Source organism: Xenopus laevis, chromosome 5S (genome assembly GCF_017654675.1).
Source record: "Xenopus laevis strain J_2021 chromosome 5S, Xenopus_laevis_v10.1, whole genome shotgun sequence".
In the NCBI taxonomy this organism is placed as follows: Eukaryota; Metazoa; Chordata; class Amphibia; order Anura; family Pipidae; genus Xenopus; species Xenopus laevis.
In genome coordinates, this window is record NC_054380.1 from 7,591,870 (window position 1) to 7,611,153 (window position 19,284).

Consider the following 19,284-nt stretch of genomic DNA (forward strand, 5'->3'; position numbering starts at 1 on the left):
CTCGTTTGGCGACATTGCCAAACGAGCGGATATTTCCCCGATATGCCACTAAACTGCATGGCTATATTGGGGGTAATTCGAACGTTTGGCCGTATGGCCGAACGATCGAATTACGATGCGCCAAGGGGCTCCGAAGGGTCGGTCGGGTAAAAATCAAACCTTCCCGATCGATATTGATCGGGAAGACCCGTCGGAAGCCCCCATACACGGGCAGATAAGCTGTCAAGTCAGTCCAAACGACCGATATCGGCAGCTTTATCTGCCCGTGTATGGCCACCTTTACAGGTATAGACCAGCCAATCAGATCTTCCAATTTATGTTAAACCAACAAAGCTGACTCAGTAGCCTCGCTCTTGCCCAGTCGTCTGCCATTGAGCGCCCTTGACCAGGAGATGATTACCTGCCTATGAAACTATTACAATACCCACATATTACAACTCCCGGGGAGCTCTGATTTTTCCGGCCAATAAAGTCTCATGTTCCAGTGAGTGGGACCTTCCGGAGAGGAGAAACCCAGTAATAGCACATCAGGTTAATTCGACGGGAGATGAGATATGCCTTAATATACCGGCATGGGAATTAATGTTGCACCATCCCTAAGGAAATGATAATGTCAATAATGTCTACAAATGATACATGTCACTTGGCCATAAAAAATGAAGAAGAGCAAATAAGAAATGTCTGGAGTTTAAACTACAAGGGTGGTCTCCCCTTCCCACTCCACACAGACGGGTCTAAGTCCATGAGCAGAAATAGGGATGTTCCCTGTAAGGTACATTCTTAGAGAGAGGGGGTGTAATGTTCAAGGACCCCATATTGCAGAAGCAGTAGTTGACATTACAGCCAAAAGGTGTTTTAGTTGATAAATCCTCTGGGTAACTGCGAGGCAAAGACCCCAAACATTTCTGGGTTCTCTCCTGCCTGCCCAGTCTCTACCTATTGCCCCTCTGCACTCTTTTTCTGGCCGGTAACTTAGTCCTACTAACCTTCTCAAAACAAGATGAGTTAATAAACACTCTAATGCTTTATTTAATAATCTCTCTAATGCTTTATTTACCAATAGGTCTTTCTGTCCATTAGGTCTTTCACAGTAGGTTCCATCTAACTATTGGGAAGGGGTTTGTTACAGTGAGAGCTGTGAAGATGTGGAATTGTCTCCCTGAATCAGGGGTACAGGCTGATACATTAGATAGGAACAAGAAGGGGTTGGATGGTGTTTAGCAAGTGAGGGAATACAGGGATATGGGAGATAGCTCATAGTACAAGTTGATCCAGGGACTGGTCCCATTGCCATTTTGGAGTCAGGAAAGAATTTTTTCCCCCTATGAGGCAAATTGGAGAGGGTTTAGAGTTTTTTTTTTTGCCTTCCTCTGGATCAACTGACAGTTAGGCAGAGTATATATAGACTTTAAAGGTTGGACTTGATAGAACGTAACTTACTATGTAAAAACATGCAAAATAAACGATGGGGGGGCACAGAACAGTGGGTGAAAGAAAATTATCGGCCTTGATTCCCCAAACCAAAAACACAAACCACACAGCGCTCCTTTATGCTGAACATAAACCCAAAGCTCAGAGATGCTCTGGAGTCTTTTTGCCATCACCAGTCACAGTGACAGTCAAAGCGAGACTAATCTCTTCCACAGTCCTGATACAATCCTGACGGCTACAGGCAAGTCGTGCAAACCCAGTCGGCCCATGGAGGCTGAGAATCGAATGGCTAGTGGTGAAAGTTGCCTGCTGTTTGCACATGGAGGGCAGCAAAATGCTAAAATTACCGCTCCGCCGCCCTGAATGGTAATTAGGGGACCTTGTTCTTTCCCTCATGGGTCGGAAGATCATTATTTGGATCTATGCATGTCTTGGAGCAATAGCGGTCTGACCCATGAGTTCACCTACAGGCCCAGGTAGCTGCTATTCAGGGCCGAATATCTGATGAGCTGGATATCTGGGAAATGCAGAGGCACCCCTCAGCTAACTGGCAAATGAAGCGGTGAGTATAAATTGGGTTGCAGTGTGGCCACTGAGCAAGTCCTGTTCCCTGGAGACCAAACATCGAAGTGCGGCACCAGACGGGCTGTTTAGATATTCATGTGATATTCAGATTTCTCTCTGTATTATCCTCGGGAACAATGGAGGTTTCCAATGAGGCTTCTGCCGCTGCAATATCCTCCAGCAAGTGGTCCCGAAGGAGCAGGAGATTCCACACTCCCCGTTATCAGGTACGGGGAACGCCGCACTGAATCGTGAGAATGTATACAACTTGTGTATTTTATCTGTGCTATTCGCAAACCAACTGATCATGCCAACCGGTAGGACATTCGCTGCACCATAATCAAGCGATAACTTGAATTAAACTTCTTTCAAACCTGGGAATCCCCGAGCTTTTACTGGCAAACGCCTCGGTGCAAATATTCAGAAGTAGTAATTGGTCACAATCAGATCTCTTTAAAAAAATCCCCCCCCCCCGTCCACCCAGCCTAAACTTGCAGAATCTGTGCCCCACTGAGACAACCCCGCGGCTAATCAGAAATCTCATTTTCAGGCAATATTAGCCTCTCGCTGGGAACCTCATCAGACTGGCAGTGCCCACCGCATATTAATATACCCGTATTAGTCTGGGGGTATCAGCCTCATGACAAACAAAGAAACACTTGGTACCATGGCATCATCTCACCAAAACACTTGCCACCATGCTGGGCCGGTATTCTTGCTGGGAACAGGGCAGTGCCATTTACTGTGCAGCTTCAGCAAACAAACTACAGACAGCGCTCAGTGGCCGACATTGCTGCCTTGTATGAAGATGGCATGGAGCTGGATAGTGTACATTCTCCCAGTGGGCATCCTTTGGGTACCATAGTTTATCCCCCAGCACAAATCATACTAGCAGGTTATATTCAGCGTATAATAATGCAAAATCAGTGAGTATTTACTGGTGTTGCTCGATCTGGGAACCTTGCTGCAAACATTGGTTTCCATTATGCATTCAAAGGTAGAGAATCAGATGGCACACGATCGGGCAATCGTGCTAAATAGTCGACGTTTATTGAGATCTACACACAACGTTTCGGAGGTACAATCTCCTTGGAGAGCACTTGAGAAAGGTGGTTGTACCTCCGAAACGTTGTGTGTAGATCTCAATAAACCGACTATTTAGCACCATTGCCCGAGTGTGTGCCATCTGATTCTCTAGTTTTGAATGAATACTAGCAGGTTAACTGGCTCCAGATTGTGCCCGGCTGGGCAATATAGTTTGTAAGATCACTTGTGCAGGGACAGCAGGATAGGTTGGCACTATATAAAGGAAAATTAACAAGGGATACCAAATGCCCGGGCATCATGCCATAAAACTGGCCTATTGAGGATGAGCCAAAACGGCACGGTTATTGCTCTAAAATGCAGTGAGTGTGCAGTGCCTGAAGGTGCCAATATGGAGGCTGAGGGGTTAAAGAGAAAGCACGGTTAGGGTCTCTGGGGACCACAGCCCCTCTCGCCGATGCCATGTTTTATTTAAAGCCCACTCTCTCTCCACTTGTTCTAATTGGCGAGGCACCGGCTGTTCCCCAAAGCGCACAGCTCGTTACGCTCGCTGCGGATTACAGTAACACAATGAGACAAACTGCACTGAAATGTACAAATGAAGGGCTCAGGCGCTCACCACAAGAACGTGCAATTAGATTGTAACACAGAGCGGAATCCGATGGGACCGGGGAGGCGGAGTCTGTGCACAACTGACAGATGCAACAGGCAGGGGGCACCGTCACGCCACATGGGCACAAACATACAGGGGATGCAGCCGGGGCTACGGCATGTACAAAGAATTGATAACAGTAGCAATGCTGCCATGCAGTACTGGAGTCCTGGGTTCAATTCTGCCGAGGGCACTCTCTGCATGGATTAGGGGGCTTGTCCACTGTCTCCTTGGCATCCAGAGCAAATAAATAAAATATATTATATTATATAAAATAATACCTTGTGAGGCTGCAAATGCCCTTCATCCCTAAAGCACCGAATATTAAGGGTGAGAGACTCATTCACAGACATTTAATCACAAACTCGGTGCTGGTGCCTTCGCACCAGTAAGCAATTAACATACAGCGTTTCTGGGGAATTAAGTGGGATTTTAGCTATTTAGCACCAATTTGACAGTGAATGAATCTTTCTGCAATTAGAGTGGAGAGGACGACAATGATGATTAACCCTTGCGCTGCTCCAGACTGGTGTAACCCTTTCTTCTCCCAATACCTGGCGCCGGTCTCATCCCTAGAGTGGAAGTGAGTGTTTATGGGGCTCATACTGTAGAGACGTATTGATCCTGACCTATGATATGGAGCTTAGGATTTGGGCAGATAAGAACAACCTTAAAGGACCAGTAACATCAATTGTTTTTTTTAAAATTCGTTAGTATAGAACCAAAAAAAAAACACAAAGACAAATTAAATATATAAATCGCTAAGTCTTTATTAAGAAATAACTTACCGAAACTCAGTTTGGGCTCCTCTTCAGAGAGGTGACAATCCATCATGCGGCGCTCTATTTCTCCTCCCTGGATATCTCCTATAAGGAAGGCAGGGAGGAGAAATCGAGCGCTACACAATGGATCGCCTTTTCTGAAGAGGAGCGCAAGCGGAGTTTCGGTAAGTTATTTCTTAATTAAGACTTAGCGATTTAAACGTTTAATTTGTCTTTGTGGCTTTTTTTTTGGTTCTATACTAGCGAATTTAAAAAAAAAATTGATGTTACTAGTCCTTTAAAGGGAAAGTTCACCTTTATAAAAAAAAACCCGCTAATTCTTAAAGGGATACGGTCATGGAAAAAACAGTTTTTTCCAAAACACATCGGTTAATAGTGCTACTCCAGCAGAATTCTGCACTGAATCCATTTCTCAAAAGAGCAAACAGATTTTTTTATAATCAATTTTGAAAACTGACATGGGGCTAGACATATTGTCAATTTCCCAGCTGCCCCAGTCATGTGACTTGTGCCTACACTTTAGGATGGAATTCCTTTCTGGCAGGCTGTTATTTCTCCTACTTAATGTAACTGAATGTGTCTCAGTGGGACTTGGCATTTACTATTAAGTGCTGTTCTTCGAACAGCTGTTATCTTGTGTTAGGGAGCTGCTATCTGGTTACTTTCCCATTGTTCTGTTGTTTGGCTGCTGGGGGGGGTGATATCACTCTAACTTGCAGTACAGCAGTAAAGAGTGACTGAAGTTTATCAGAGCACAAGTCACATGACTGGAGGCAGCTAGGAAATTGACAATATGTCTAGCCCCATGTCAGATTTCAAGATTGAATATAACAAAATCGGTTTGCTCTTTTGAAAAATGGATTTCATTGCAGAATTCTGCTGGAGCAGCACTATTAACTGATGCGTTTTAAAAAAAAAACAAAAAAAAAACATGTTTTCCCATGACAGTATCCCTTTAAGCTGTGTGAGAAGAGAACCTCGAAAGAACAAATCCAGCTCTGTAATAAACCCACTCAGTGTCTTGTATTACCAGAAGAACCAAGCAATGATTTTCTTTAGCCAGTAGGGGGAGCTCATTCTTCATCCTGGCTCCCCCCAACCACCAATAACGCTGAAATACAGAAGTAGTTAGTCCCGCGGCTTCAACAACAAAAAGCAGATTTTAAGCAATTTCCAAGGAATTAATGATTGTTCGACATAAGACTTTTACTCTACCAATAACTGGATGCCTCTGATAAATACACCCCAAACTTCTCGCCAGGCAGCAGTACATGAGCCTTTCATATAAAGGGCAGATAGCAGTGTCTCATAGGAACTGCCAAAAAGCAAAGCATAGACTAGGTACTCTTAAAAAGACAAATAAACCCTTTAAAGGGGAACTCAGCCAAACCGAATGAATATATATATATATATATATATATATATATATATATATATATATATATATATATATATATATATATATATATATATATATATATATATATATATATATATATTTCTGTTCAATTCATTCCTCATTCTCACTGGGTTTATAGTTCTGTGTGTCATTGCATTACAGCCTCTCGGTCACTTTTCTGCTCTCTGGGTCGGACTCTTGATACAAAGTCCATTCTCGTCCAGATCTGTTAATCGGCAGCTTTCTCCCACATTGTTTCAGGGTTCAGAATCAGCAGTGTATAGATTAGACTAGACAAAAAACAACAATAGCAAAACCATTGGGAAATTGCTTACAGATATATTAAACGGCATGGGTCACCTGCACAAGTAACTGGGCAGGGAGGTAGAATAACAGACAGTAAGATTATTAGGTGCAGGGCCTGAAGTCAAATATAATGAAGAAAAAAAGAAAAATCCCAATAGTGATCACCGGTGTCAGTGACCCTAGCAACCAGCTAATGTTCCACACAAGCAGTAGAAGAGAATAGTCCGGGCTGGTATCCCATGGCAACCAAGCAGCAGTTTGTTTATAATAGGGCTGACAGCAGAAAAATAAAACCATGACATCACTTCTCAAATGACTCCCTATTTCACCAAATAAATGTGGGAATCGGATTCCCAAAACAGCAGCCTGTGTCCCCGGAGGATAAGGGTCAGGGCAAACGCTCAGATTCGGGGAGATTACTCGCCTGGCGACAAATCTCCTCTTCTTCGGGGCGACTAATCTCCCCCCGAACTGCCTCTCGCTGACTAGAACGTAAATCACTGTTCGTTTTCCGAAGTCACCTCACGAGGAAACTTCGGGCGACTTCATAAAACGAAGCTCTCCGAGTGCCACCCCACCGGCGATTTACATTCTAGCCGGCGAGAGGCGGTTCGGGGAGATCAGACTCCCCAAATGTGGCCGTGCGCCCTGAGAAGTGATTCAGGTTTGGTTTGGACAGGCTCTTGGATCAGTCCAAATCCTGTTAACAATAGCTCAGATTCTGTGAATTCCTAGTTTATTTTAGAAATGCGCCGAATCCCCTATTTTGGATTCTGCCGAACCCTCGAATCCTTTGTGAAAGATTCCGCAGAATACCGAACCCGAATATGTAAATTAGGGGTGGGAAGGGAAAATAAATTTACTTCCTTGTTTTGTTACAAAAAGTCACGCAATTTCCCTCACTGCCCCTAATTTGCATATGCAAATTAGCATTCGGATTCGGTTCAGTCGGGCAGAAGGATTTGGCTGAATACGAATCCTGGCCGAATCGCGAACGGAATACTGGATGCGGTGAATCCCTAGTTTATTTGCTGTATTATATTGTGCAGGAAGTACAACTTTAACAATTTCATTTAAAGGGGATATAAACCCAAACAAAATTTTTTAAGGAAAGAAAACTCTATTCTAGAAGTCAGACGGGGAGTTGAAAACAAGAGAAGCCCTCGAGGGCAAGTCAAGCAGCAGAACATTTTGCATCATGTACAAACAGATGCCCAACAGATATCCCAGAGCTTTATTTGGGTTTAATTGATCATTTATAGTGAGTCAGTGGGGGGCAAGGAGGGTTGGGAACGCGTGCCGGGGGACAATGCAGGTTTTTAGCGAGTAGAAGGGGACCTTTCTCTGGTACATTCTTGTAAATAAAAGAAAAATGTCATGATAATGTCACGGGGCAGAGTAATAATGTACAGCGTGGGGCCAGCTGGGCAGATGCTCCATTAAGCTGTTCTATCCTACGTCTCTATGATTTGCCCCCAATAAAGGGGAAGCTAGACACACACTATATAATTTGGTTTTCTCTTGCAGAGTGATAATAGTGCAGGGAAAACGTTCGGCGTGGTGCGAGCTCTACCAGATGGGGAAAAGCAACTTAATCCCTGTATTTTGTGCCCATCAGAGGAATAAACTAATGGCTCGCTCAAGGGAGTGGGCCTAACCCTTTCATCCCCAGTTTTGTAACTTATAAAGGGAAACAGTTTAGCAGCCCCATGCACAGCAACAAACATTATGTTCCGGGGTAAGTGATACCAGTGAACAGGTTATAATTTGCACAGATAAATGACCATGATGGGCCACAGAATAGATTAAACCAGCGTGTGATGAATGGAAAGCAAGAAATTATCCTTAAGTGTGACGGCTTTTTCACATACACTATATGGTCAGAGTTCCCTGTATAACTCAGCCTGCAGCCTTGTGCCTTTATATGGTCACAGAACAACCCCTCAGTGACTTCTAATATCCTTATCATTTACAGTAGGGGGTACATTATCCCTTATAATACATGAGTGATACTCAGAATTCCCTGTATAACTCAGCCTGCAGCCTTGTGCCTTTATATGGTCACAGAACAACCCCTCAGTGACTTCTAATATCCTTATAATTTACAGTAGGGGGTACATTATCCCTTATAATACATGAGTGATACTCAGAGTTCCCTGTATAACTCAGCCTGCAGACTTGTGTCTTTATATGGTCACAGAACAACCCCTCAGTGACTTCTAATATCCTTATCATTTACAGTAGGGGGTACATTATCCCTTATAATACATGAGTGATACTCAGAGTTCCCTGTATAACTCAGCCTGCAGCCTTGTGCCTTTATATGGTCACAGAACAACCCCTCAGTGACTTCTAATATCCTTATCAATTACAGTAGGGGGTACATTATCCCTTATAATACATGAGTGATACTCAGAGTTCCCTGTATAACTCAGCCTGCAGCCTGGTGTGTTTATATGGTCACAGGACTCCTCATAACATAATTCTGTGTATAATTGAGATTATAAAGTAAAGACACAGAGTCTGTAGGTAGATCCTGTCAGACACAAGACTAAGGTTCTGATCAGTTACTAAAGTGAATAATATCTGGAGTGGAAGCTGCGCTATATTTCTGTTCTCGCAGCCACAACCAACATGTTAGAAGCGAGAGCGGCTTATTATCCTTTTTTCTAAGTGACATTAAGAAGAGAATTGCACTGAGATTTAAATTTAATTGGTGTTGCTATGGTTACATAAAGCAACTTAATTGGGCAAAACAAAAATTAATTGGCGTGCTTGGTTTCTCAGATAGGATATGGTGACTGATCCCTGTGTGTTTGTGCAATAAATCAGCAGCTCCCGCCTCTCACAAATAACATTAGAAATTAGGTTCCTCCAGCTCAGAATGTGCATCTATTTGACTTTCTGGATAATAAATGGAATATCACAACACTTGTCGCACAATGCAGCCCTAGCAGCTCCCCAGGTTTGTTCAACTCTGTCCGTTTTCTGGAAAATGACCAATTCTTTACAAATTTGCAATGAATTCCACCAAGGCCTCGGCTCATACTTTTCTTTTCTACAAACAATCGGCACAAGTCACACGTAAATGTTGGGGAGCAACACAAGCATGAAAGAGAGTTCCTAAGGGCTGTAATTAGTTATTTGGTAGCCCCTGTGTGGACTGAGTGACTACAGGTGGGTTTGTTTGTCAGTACACATGGTCTTTGTGCCTCCAAGTCAGAAATCCAAAAACGAGCTCCTGCTTTAAAGGACCAGTAACATCAAAAAAAGTGTTGCCTGCACTGGTGTGTTTGCTTCAGAAACACTACTATTGTTTATATAATTGTAATATAATTTAAAGGAGAAAAGGCTCAGGTTACACAGCAGATAGCACATACGCTCTGTAGAACATAATGGTGTTATCTGTTATCCACTATTTATCCTGTGCCATATAGGCGTTTTTAAATTTCCGCCATAGCTACACAGCAGCTTGTTTATATAAACTATAGTAGTACTTATTTGTTATCTACTGTGTATCCTGTGCTTGAATGGCTGCCCCCATGGCTACACAGCAGCTTGTTTATATAAACTATAGTAGTACTTATCTGTTATCTACTGTGTATCCTGTGCTTGAATGGCTGCCCCCCATGGCTACACAGCAGCTTGTATATATAAACTATAGTAGTACTTATCTGTTATCTACTGTGTATCCTGTGCTTGAATGACTGCCCCCATGGCTACACAGCAGCTTGTTTATATAAACTATAGTAGTACTTATCTGTTATCTACTGTGTATCCTGTGCTTGAATGGCTGCCCCCATGGCTACACAACAGCTTGTTTAAATAAACTATAGTAGTACTTATCTGTTATCTACTGTGTATCCTGTGCTTGAATGGCTGCCCCCATGGCTACACAGCAGCTTGTTTATATAAACTATAGTAGTACTTATCTGTTATCTACTGTGTATCCTGTGGTTGAATGACTGTCCCCATGGCTACACAGCAGCTTGTTTATATAAACTATAGTAGTACTTATCTGTTATCTACTGTGTATCCTGTGCTTGAATGGCTGCCCCCATGGCTACACAGCAGCTTGTTTATATAAACTATAGTAGTACTTATCTGTTATCTACTGTGTATCCTGTGCTTGAATGGCTGCCCCCATGGCTACACAGCAGCTTGTTTATATAAACTATAGTAGTACTTATCTGTTATCTACTGTGTATCCTGTGCTTGAATGGCTGCCCCCATGGCTACACAGCAGCTTGTTTATATAAACTATAGTAGTACTTATCTGTTATCTACTGTGTATCCTGTGCTTGAATGGCTGCCCCCATGGCTACACAGCAGCTTGTTTATATAAACTATAGTAGTACTTATCTGTTATCTACTGTGTATCCTGTGCTTGACTGGCTGCCCCCATGGCTACACAGCAGCTTGTTTATATAAACTATAGTAGTGTTTCTGAAGCAAACATCAGTTTTACCAGTGCAGGGCAACAGTACATTATATTTCAATTACGTTAAAACACTTATTTTTTGGTGTTACTGTTCCTTCTTTAAGACCACTGGAAACAATATCAAGGGGTTGGAGAGCAACATGTTGCTTGAGAGACACTGGTTGGGGGGATCACTGGTTTATAGTGAGGGGGGGGGGAGCATTGGGCCCCAGGAGTGAGAGGCAGGAACAGTAACACTTACCTGCAAAACACTTGGAACACAAATTCATAGTCTTACTGGACCTGAAACAGAACGAGAAGAGAGGAAAGATTAAAGGGAGACCCAGTATAAACAGGTTAAACACATTACACCTGTACTGTAAACACCCCCAATTTCCACCTTTGCTCCAAATACAAGTGATTTCAGTCATACGTCCATCACATTACAATAAAATGGGCACAGTCTGGGCAACAGCAGGAGGGAGGCAGTATTCAAAAAGTATGCAAAACGATGGCTTTTACTTGCTCAGTTCTTAATATCTTTAAAAATAACCCCTTTATTGGAGCTCCCTATAGATGTTCTCTGGTCCCTCTCTGTGTTTTAAATGAGGGGTGGGTGTGTCCTAACGGTCCCTGCCAGAAGCACAGTAGGAGGGGGGCAGCCAATCACAGCCCTGCAGTCACACAAGCACAGACAGGCTTCAGTTCCCTATCAGGTCCTGCTAGCTGCTGATTGGTTCCTGTCCTACAGTGCAGTGAGCGGAGTGCACAGCCTGGGAATTCAGGGAGCAGGAAGTGGAAGGGAGGGATTATTAGGGTTTTTGCAAAAAAAATAAATCAGCCTGAAACACTACTATTTTTAAGCACAATTATATATCAAAATTAGTATAACGCATTGGTACATTCTTATTTTTTACACAAATTGTCTCCTTTAAAGGTGAACAACCCCTTTAGAATGAAACTGCCCAAATAACAGGGGTGCACAAACATCAGGAAAATTGCACAAAACTACGCGTCTCTTCCTGCCAATAAGAACGGAGCGGTGCAATTAGTAGGAGCCGCTGCTTCTAAAAAGCCTGAGTTTTTTTGTGTACTGCAATTACCTTCCAACATCAGGGTAAAAGCTGGGATTAAAGTCCCCAAATAAAGCCGCTAAATAGAGCTAAGCCTGGGCTCATTTGCCGTCTGCTGCCCACCGGTGGGGAACAAGCTCCGGCTCTCGGCATTAGATGCTTTTAATCACGGCACTTACATAAGCAGGAAAAACCCCAACTTCATTTGTCACATTCCTGAGAAGAAGCGTCACACTGAGCCCAAGAATCCCTTTCTGCACAGCCCATTGCTGGGGAACAGAATGCGTTGGGAGGAGCGAGTAAGTAAATTCATCATTATTCCAGCGACACATTATTAGGGGGCCCATTTTACACACTGATTTCAGTTGCAAAAATAAGAAAATGACCCAATTTGTTTATTATTGTCATTATTTTCTATTTTCTACTGATTCTACTTAAGTTCTAACGCAACTCAGGAAGAAGTGTTGGCCATTGAATTATGCAATAGAATGAATGTGCCTTTTAGTACTGCTTTAACCACACCTCCCAACTGTCCCGTTTTTTCCCAGGACAGTCCAGATTCAGCTCAACTCGTAGTCCCGGGTTTGTTGCTGAAATGTCCCAACTTTCTCTTTGACCTCCTGCACTGCACAGCCAGAAACAGATACAAAGTTTCTAATTTAAAGGGGACCAGTCACCCATAAAAATTATTCAAAATCCTATTTCATCACAAAATTAACTTTAATTGCACTATATAAATTACTTGAATCTGGTTTCCTTCAGTCTGGGAATTCATAATTATAACAAGCAGGCAGGAGCCATTTTGTGGACACTGTTATTAAGACAAATCTTGTATCATCTCAGAATCGTGTTTGTGCACCAGAATGGGGGACCTGATGTCCATCCCCATGTCCTGGTTACACAATTAAATGAAGAGAACTGGGGAATGTGGGGAGAGCAGCGATATTTAGGAAGAGCTGAATGGAAAGTGAAAGTAATTACCTGCCTAAGGCATAGAGGAGGGGCAGACAATATTTGATTGACAGCCGAGATGTTTAAATGAGCTTACAACAGCTATGAATGCTTTAATAAAAAATAGAAATTGGATTTCATGTTTACTTTGAAAAGGACTTTTATTAAACAGATTTTTGTGTCTGGGTGACAGGTCCAGAGCCCAGAATGGATACTGAATACTTTTGCAACATAAGATAACAGGTCCCTTGGGGAAAGTTAGACTCACAGCTTAAAGGGCAATTCACCTTCATTAGCAAAACTGTAATAACTGAAAAAAACACACAGAAATATGTTCAAACTTTCATAACCTGCCAAATTTTGTAAAATGGACATGGTAATTAGGGGGTGTGGCCACAAAAATGGGCATGGTCACAAATTCACTCAGCAAATCTTTTTGTCCTTCTTCCTATTTCCAAACTGTTGGGAGGTATTCTTTAACTAACAGTTCCACCCAAATATCTCCTAGGATCACTGAGCCAATCCCCCCCCCCTCCTGCTTTCCCAGGCTTTGCACCCTAGGGTGCCAAAAAGATCTGCCGTCCCTGTGTGAGGACAGAAAAGTGATTGGCTGAACAAAGATCACCCTGCTTGTGGGCAGGGCCATTAGGCCACACCCATCACTTATTTTAGCCCAGATTAAAACGAGGTGCATTATTTCGTACATGCCAAGGGGGATTTATAAAAATGCTCAGTCCCCTTTAACTTTGACAAAACAGGGGAGTCCCCAGGCCCCATTTGCGAGAGGCACAACCCTGAATATGATCTTGTGAGTTTTGTGGCCTGGGATTTTTAACCACCCCCCCTACCAGACTTAAATCCTGACCCGTCACCCATTATATAACCTGGAAGTGATGGCACTCCAAGGGCCGTCAGCCAAATATATTTGTGAATTATTTTTTTTTAATTATTTTAATATTTAAATGTGACCCAAACACCACCGGGTTGGAAGGCACACGATGCAGGAAGGATTCTTGATATGCAGTAATTTCTTTTATGTTAGTAAGATGACCCATATTCACTAAAAATTCTCTGAAAAGTTCCATGGCCCTGAAAAACTTCTCATCCCTTCCATTCTTCTTAAGTCAGGAAAAATGAGGGTAAAATTATGACTAATAACTCAATTGCAGGTGGGAATTGTGACACAAAGTAGTCCTTTGCATTTCTCTGACCTATAACTCCTTAAATAAGGGTTAAAGTTTAACTAAAGAAGTAAGTAGAAATGTTGCACATGATGTTTTGTGCTTCTGTACCAGCCCAAGGCAACCACAGCCCTTTAGCAGTAAAGATCTGTGTCTCTAAAGATGCCCCAGTAGCTCCCCATCTTCTTTTCTGCTGATTCACTGCACATGCTCTGTGCTGCTGTCACTTACTGAGCTTAGGGAGCCACTCACAATATACAGTACACATAGAATAGAAATGTCACAATATAAGGCTGATTAGTAATTAATACACATAATTACTACATGGCAGCACAGAAACCAGTGCAACTAGCATCAGAATTGAATAATCAGCAAACCTGTAGCATCAGCTTATATTACAGCCAGGGAAGCTCATGTTCTGCTGGATAATTAGTGACGAGCCCTAAGCTTAGCTTCTCAACAGCCAATCAGAGCCCACTGAGCATGTGAGTGTCACAGACACTTTCCAAGATGGTGACCCCCTGTGACAAGTTTGAAGTCCTGGATCATTGCTGCTATTGACAAGCTCAAACTTTAGCCTCGTGCAATAAGTTCAGTATGTAGAATATGCCATTTTTAGCCACATTCATTTTTAGGGTTTAGATCTCCTTTAAAGTCTCTTGTATATTTTGACACAAGAATCCTTTCTTTGCCTCTTTTCAGCCCAATGGTGTCCCTGGACAACACAACCAGGGCTGGGAGCTACTTGTGGTTGTGTAACAATTACATTATGTTTGTCTGACCCCCAATCACTGAACTAAGCAGCTGCCTAATGAGTCACTAAATTAAAAGTGTGACTTTTGGTGCCAATTGAGTGCTGAGTGTGAAAGCCACCTTCCCTATTTGCCAAGCACCACGGCCACTTTCACAAAGGTCCCGGCTTGCACTTGAGCTAATCAGGTCAGACAAATGACAAGTTAAAAAGAGCAGCGCTAATTAGAGCAGAGAAATGAAGTCTTTGGCTAATTAGAAGTGCAGCAATATTAACAATGACAATGAAGTGCGGGAGATTTTCCGTTAATTGTAAGGAGTGGGCTCGGCAGCAGAACAATTCACTAAGCCAGAGTCTATAAAAAGCTTTTACACCAAGGCCACAGCGAGCAGCAAATTAATTTTTCCTCGCCGACGGATACAAATAAAGGGGGGCATGTAACAAGATGATCTTGTGTTTGGAACCGTCTTGGAGACTCGAATGCAAAATTTCACAACTGCTAATTAGCGCTGAGTAAAAGGGGGTCTTGACCTGCAATGAACATGCATAATGAGCACAGTCTCATCCGAGATTCACAAATACAGATCACATATATACACGTGTATACCAAATTCTTGTTTGGAACAGTTCACCTACTAGCTGCCCCTTTAAATGGTTTGTTCACCTTCAAAACACTTTTTTTCAGTTCAGTTGGTTTCAAAGACTTTTTCCAATTACTTTCTATTTTCTATTTGTGATTGTTTTTCAAATATTGAAGTGTAAAGCTTCATTTTTCACCTTCTAAAGCAGCTCTGGCGGCGGGGTCGCCGACCCTGTAAACTGTTCTACATTGATACATTTAGTTGATGCATTTGTTATCTTTGTCCATGCTGAGCAGAATCCCTGAGTTAGAGTCCTGCAGCGGGTCGGGTACCTGCAGGTTGCCCGCAAAAACCTGCTGTACCCTGCGGGTTGGGGGTAGAAGTTTCGGGAGCCGGTATAGACGTGTGTCAGCGGTTCCCTGGGATTTGCGGGTCTTCTCAATATCGAGTTTTACTCCTTTTTTTCTGATCACGCCTACTTCTAATGATGTAACTTCCGGTTTACAATGACAACACTTCCTGTTTTATTACTTTTTTTCTGATCACGCCTACTTTTAATGATGCCACTTCTGGTTTACAATGACAGCACTTCCTGTTTTACTCCTTTTTTTCTGATCACGCCTACTTCTAATGATGTCACTTCCGGTTTACAATGACAGCACTTCCTGTTTCTTGATGGTCAGCAGATCGGATTGCCAATATGGTACTTGCAGGTCGGGTAGCGGGTCCAAGTGGGTAAGTATGCAGGTTGCGGGTCGGTTAACAAATTGGTTCCGCGCAGGACTCTACCGAGTTTCATTAAAGGCAGTGCTTAGAATTGATACAATAGTTGCTAATACTCCACTGATACTTCTGAGCAATGTATCAACTAAATGTAGTCCAGAAAAATTGTATTTTAGTGGGAGCACTTACCAGACTCTGGAGTCTATGCAATGGTAAAATATGGAAAGTAGTTGAAAAAAGTGTTTATGGTGAATAATCTGAAAACAACTGAACTGAAAATAAGTGTTTGGAAGGTGAACAACCCCTTTAATGGATGAATTGAGGTTCTTTCCCTTACTAGCCCTTGATAAAAGATTAGCACAGCCTCTCTCTCCCCCAATACCAAGTAGCAATTGGTCAGCAAAGAATTTGTTCCCTAGAACCCAAATGTTTTGGATTGGCACTAGGCCCCTTTGCATCACAGCTTCTTACCTTTGATCCCACCTGCATAGAGCAACACAAAACCTGTTACATCAGATAAAAACTCTACCCCACCAATATGGATCAGCACCGTTTCCCCTATGATGTAAAAAAAAAAAACTGATCACCTGCTATAATTTCTGCTTATAACAAGGGTTAAAGCAGAATATATGGTGTTTTATCATTTAATTTCGTAACCTAACACGGGGCAGGAGCAATAGGCCAGTCTCAAGATATGGTGTCCCTTCCATATTGATTTATCAGTAGTCCATGCATAAATGTGGCCCAATTAAACGGTTTCCAGCGATAATAAAGAGCCAGGATAGAGGTCAAGCCAATCACCCTGTCCTGATTTTTCTTGCTGATTACAAAACCTGTGGCACAAACACTTGCTGAAGGATTCTGCATTTCCTACCAGACAAAGCTGAAGGCTGGATATAAAAGTAGAGATGTAATGCTGCCGTATTGTGCGACTTTGTACAAGCAGTTGGGTTACTGATCCTATTAACTAGGGGCCAGTGATGCATAGGAAGAGACGCAAAAGAAGACAGGATCATGAATAAATTACAAGTGATATCACAGCGAGTCATTGGAATAAGCAACAATAAGCTGGGTCTGTTCTTGTGCACATTTCATCTGCTGCTTTGGAACCAGCTGGAAGGGAAAGAAATAGCCCCGTGACACAAACTAGAAGCTCCTTTCTGTTGAACAAGTGCAGATGTTGATTTCTATCTAGAAAGGAAGCTCGGAGAAGTCTCCGGTGAGGAACAGAGAGAAAGCAGATTGTCTGCAATAAATGAGACGCTCAGAATACAAAAGATCCGGAGACTCGCGATATGAATTTTCCCAAAGAGCCGAGTGCCTCCAAATGCAGGCCATCAGCTTGAATCAGACTGGGACATCATGTTGGTGGCCTACAAGTGATAGAAATCCATCCAAAGGGTCAAGGTTTCATTAGCCTTGTAAAAACTGCCTGCAATCGGCCGCTGGGATGTGTGTTGACCTGTGTCGAGCCGACTCAACCCTCACCCAACCAACACCAACCCATTGTGCTGCTGTGTTTTATATATATTAAATGAGAGCTCTCATATACCCCAACTGGTGCTGAGCCAAGGTATGGATGCCGGCGGGTATAAGGTGGAAGTACTGATGTTGTAAATGGGGTGGGTCTTGGACTGGCAACCAGCCCAAGGAGTAAATTGTTGGCCCAATCCAGGATATTTCACTCTGTCCCTGTCACACCACTAGATCCAAATTGCGGAGGGATCCAGAAAACCCAAGGTCCCAAGTATTCTGGATAACAGGTCCCATACCTGTAATATTTACCTATTTAGTAAACACCCACTTGGTTCAATTCAAATACATGTAACATTTGCATCAAGGGGCAGTAGGTGCCAATATACAAGTATTTATAAAAGTTAGCAAAATAAGCACAATTTAAAAAAGAAATTCTGTCTAATCTTTTAATTAAAAAAAAAAACAAATATTATTTTCATTTATAAAGCACAAAAATATCATTGCTTTGTTTTGACATTTTCTAACTTATTACTAATTTGCTTCCAAAATGAGCTCCGGATATACAACCCCCTTCCTTACCACTTTTGTTATGGTATACAGAGACAGGAGAGTACATTACACATGGAACTTATCTGTACACTGGCACAGCACCTACTCATCCTCAATTGCTTGCAAGAACCAGGACATACTACACATACAGTGGTGACAGCAGACCCACACTCTTCAGCACTACCACACACATCTGATCCCCATTGTAAGCAGCAGTCCTGTCCTGCTTTATGGCAGCTGAGATTCTAGCTATCTGTATAACAGAACATTCTGTCCCAGTGGCTGCACAGATCCTATCTGATCCCCATTGTAAGCAGCAGTCCTGTCCTGCTTTATGGCAGCTGAGATTCTAGCTATCTGTATAACAGAACATTCTGTCCCAGTGGCTGCACAGATCCTATCTGATCCCCATTGTAAGCAGCAGTCCTGTCCTGCTTTATGGCAGCTGAGATTCTAGCTATCTGTATAACAGAACATTCTGTCCCAGTGGCTGCACAGATCCTATCTGATCCCCATTGTAAGCAGCAGTCCTGTCCTGCTTTATGGCAGCTGAGATTCTAGCTATCTGTATAACAGAACATTCTGTCCCAGTGGCTGCACAGATCCTATCTGATCCCCATTGTAAGCAGCAGTCCTGTCCTGCTTTATGGCAGCTGAGATTCTAGCTATCTGTATAACAGAACATTCTGTCCCAGTGGCTGCACAGATCTTATCTGATCCCCATTGTAAGCAGCAGTCCTGTCCTGCTTTATGGCAGCTGAGATTCTAGCTATCTGTATAACAGAACATTCTGTTCCAGTGGCTGCACAGATCCTATCTCATCCCCAATGTAAGCAGCAGTCCTGTCCTGCTTTATGGCAGCTGAGATTCTAGCTATCTGTATAACAGAACATTCTGTCCCAGTGGCTGCACAGATCCTATCTGATCCCCATTGTAAGCAGCAGTCCTGTCCTGCTTTATGGCAGCTGAGATTCTAGCTATCTGTATAACAGAACATTCTGTTCCAGTGGCTGCACAGATCCTATCTCATCCCCATTGTAAGCAGCAGTCCTGTCCTGCTTTATGGCAGCTGAGATTCTAGCTATCTGTATAACAGAACATTCTGTCCCAGTGGCTGCACAGATCCTATCTGATCCCCATTGTAAGCAGCAGTCCTGTCCTGCTTTATGGCAGCTGAGATTCTAGCTATCTGTATAACAGAGCATTTAAACAGTAAAAATAATATATTTTGAATTCAGCAATTTGGTAGAAAGAGAGTTATTGGGTGCAAAGAATATTTTATAGATGATCACGAATGCAACAAAGAGCATTCTATGAAATTCTATGAAAGTCGTGCAGAGCAGACAATGGGAAAGGCTAGTATGTAGCACCCCAGTAGCACAGGGTCCCCCTTTATAAAGA

At 42.7% G+C, this 19,284-nt stretch overlaps 1 protein-coding gene across 1 annotated transcript in view; it reads right to left on the reverse strand.

Annotated features, from left to right (window-relative positions):
• zfand3.S (zinc finger AN1-type containing 3 S homeolog) overlaps nt 1-19,284 on the reverse strand; it is a 76,905-nt gene that overhangs the window by 32,066 nt on the left and 25,555 nt on the right. The window contains exon 2 of the mRNA NM_001094166.1: nt 10,861-10,901. Within this exon, the coding sequence (NP_001087635.1) occupies nt 10,861-10,901 (41 nt within the window). The remainder of the gene's footprint in view (nt 1-10,860; nt 10,902-19,284) is intronic.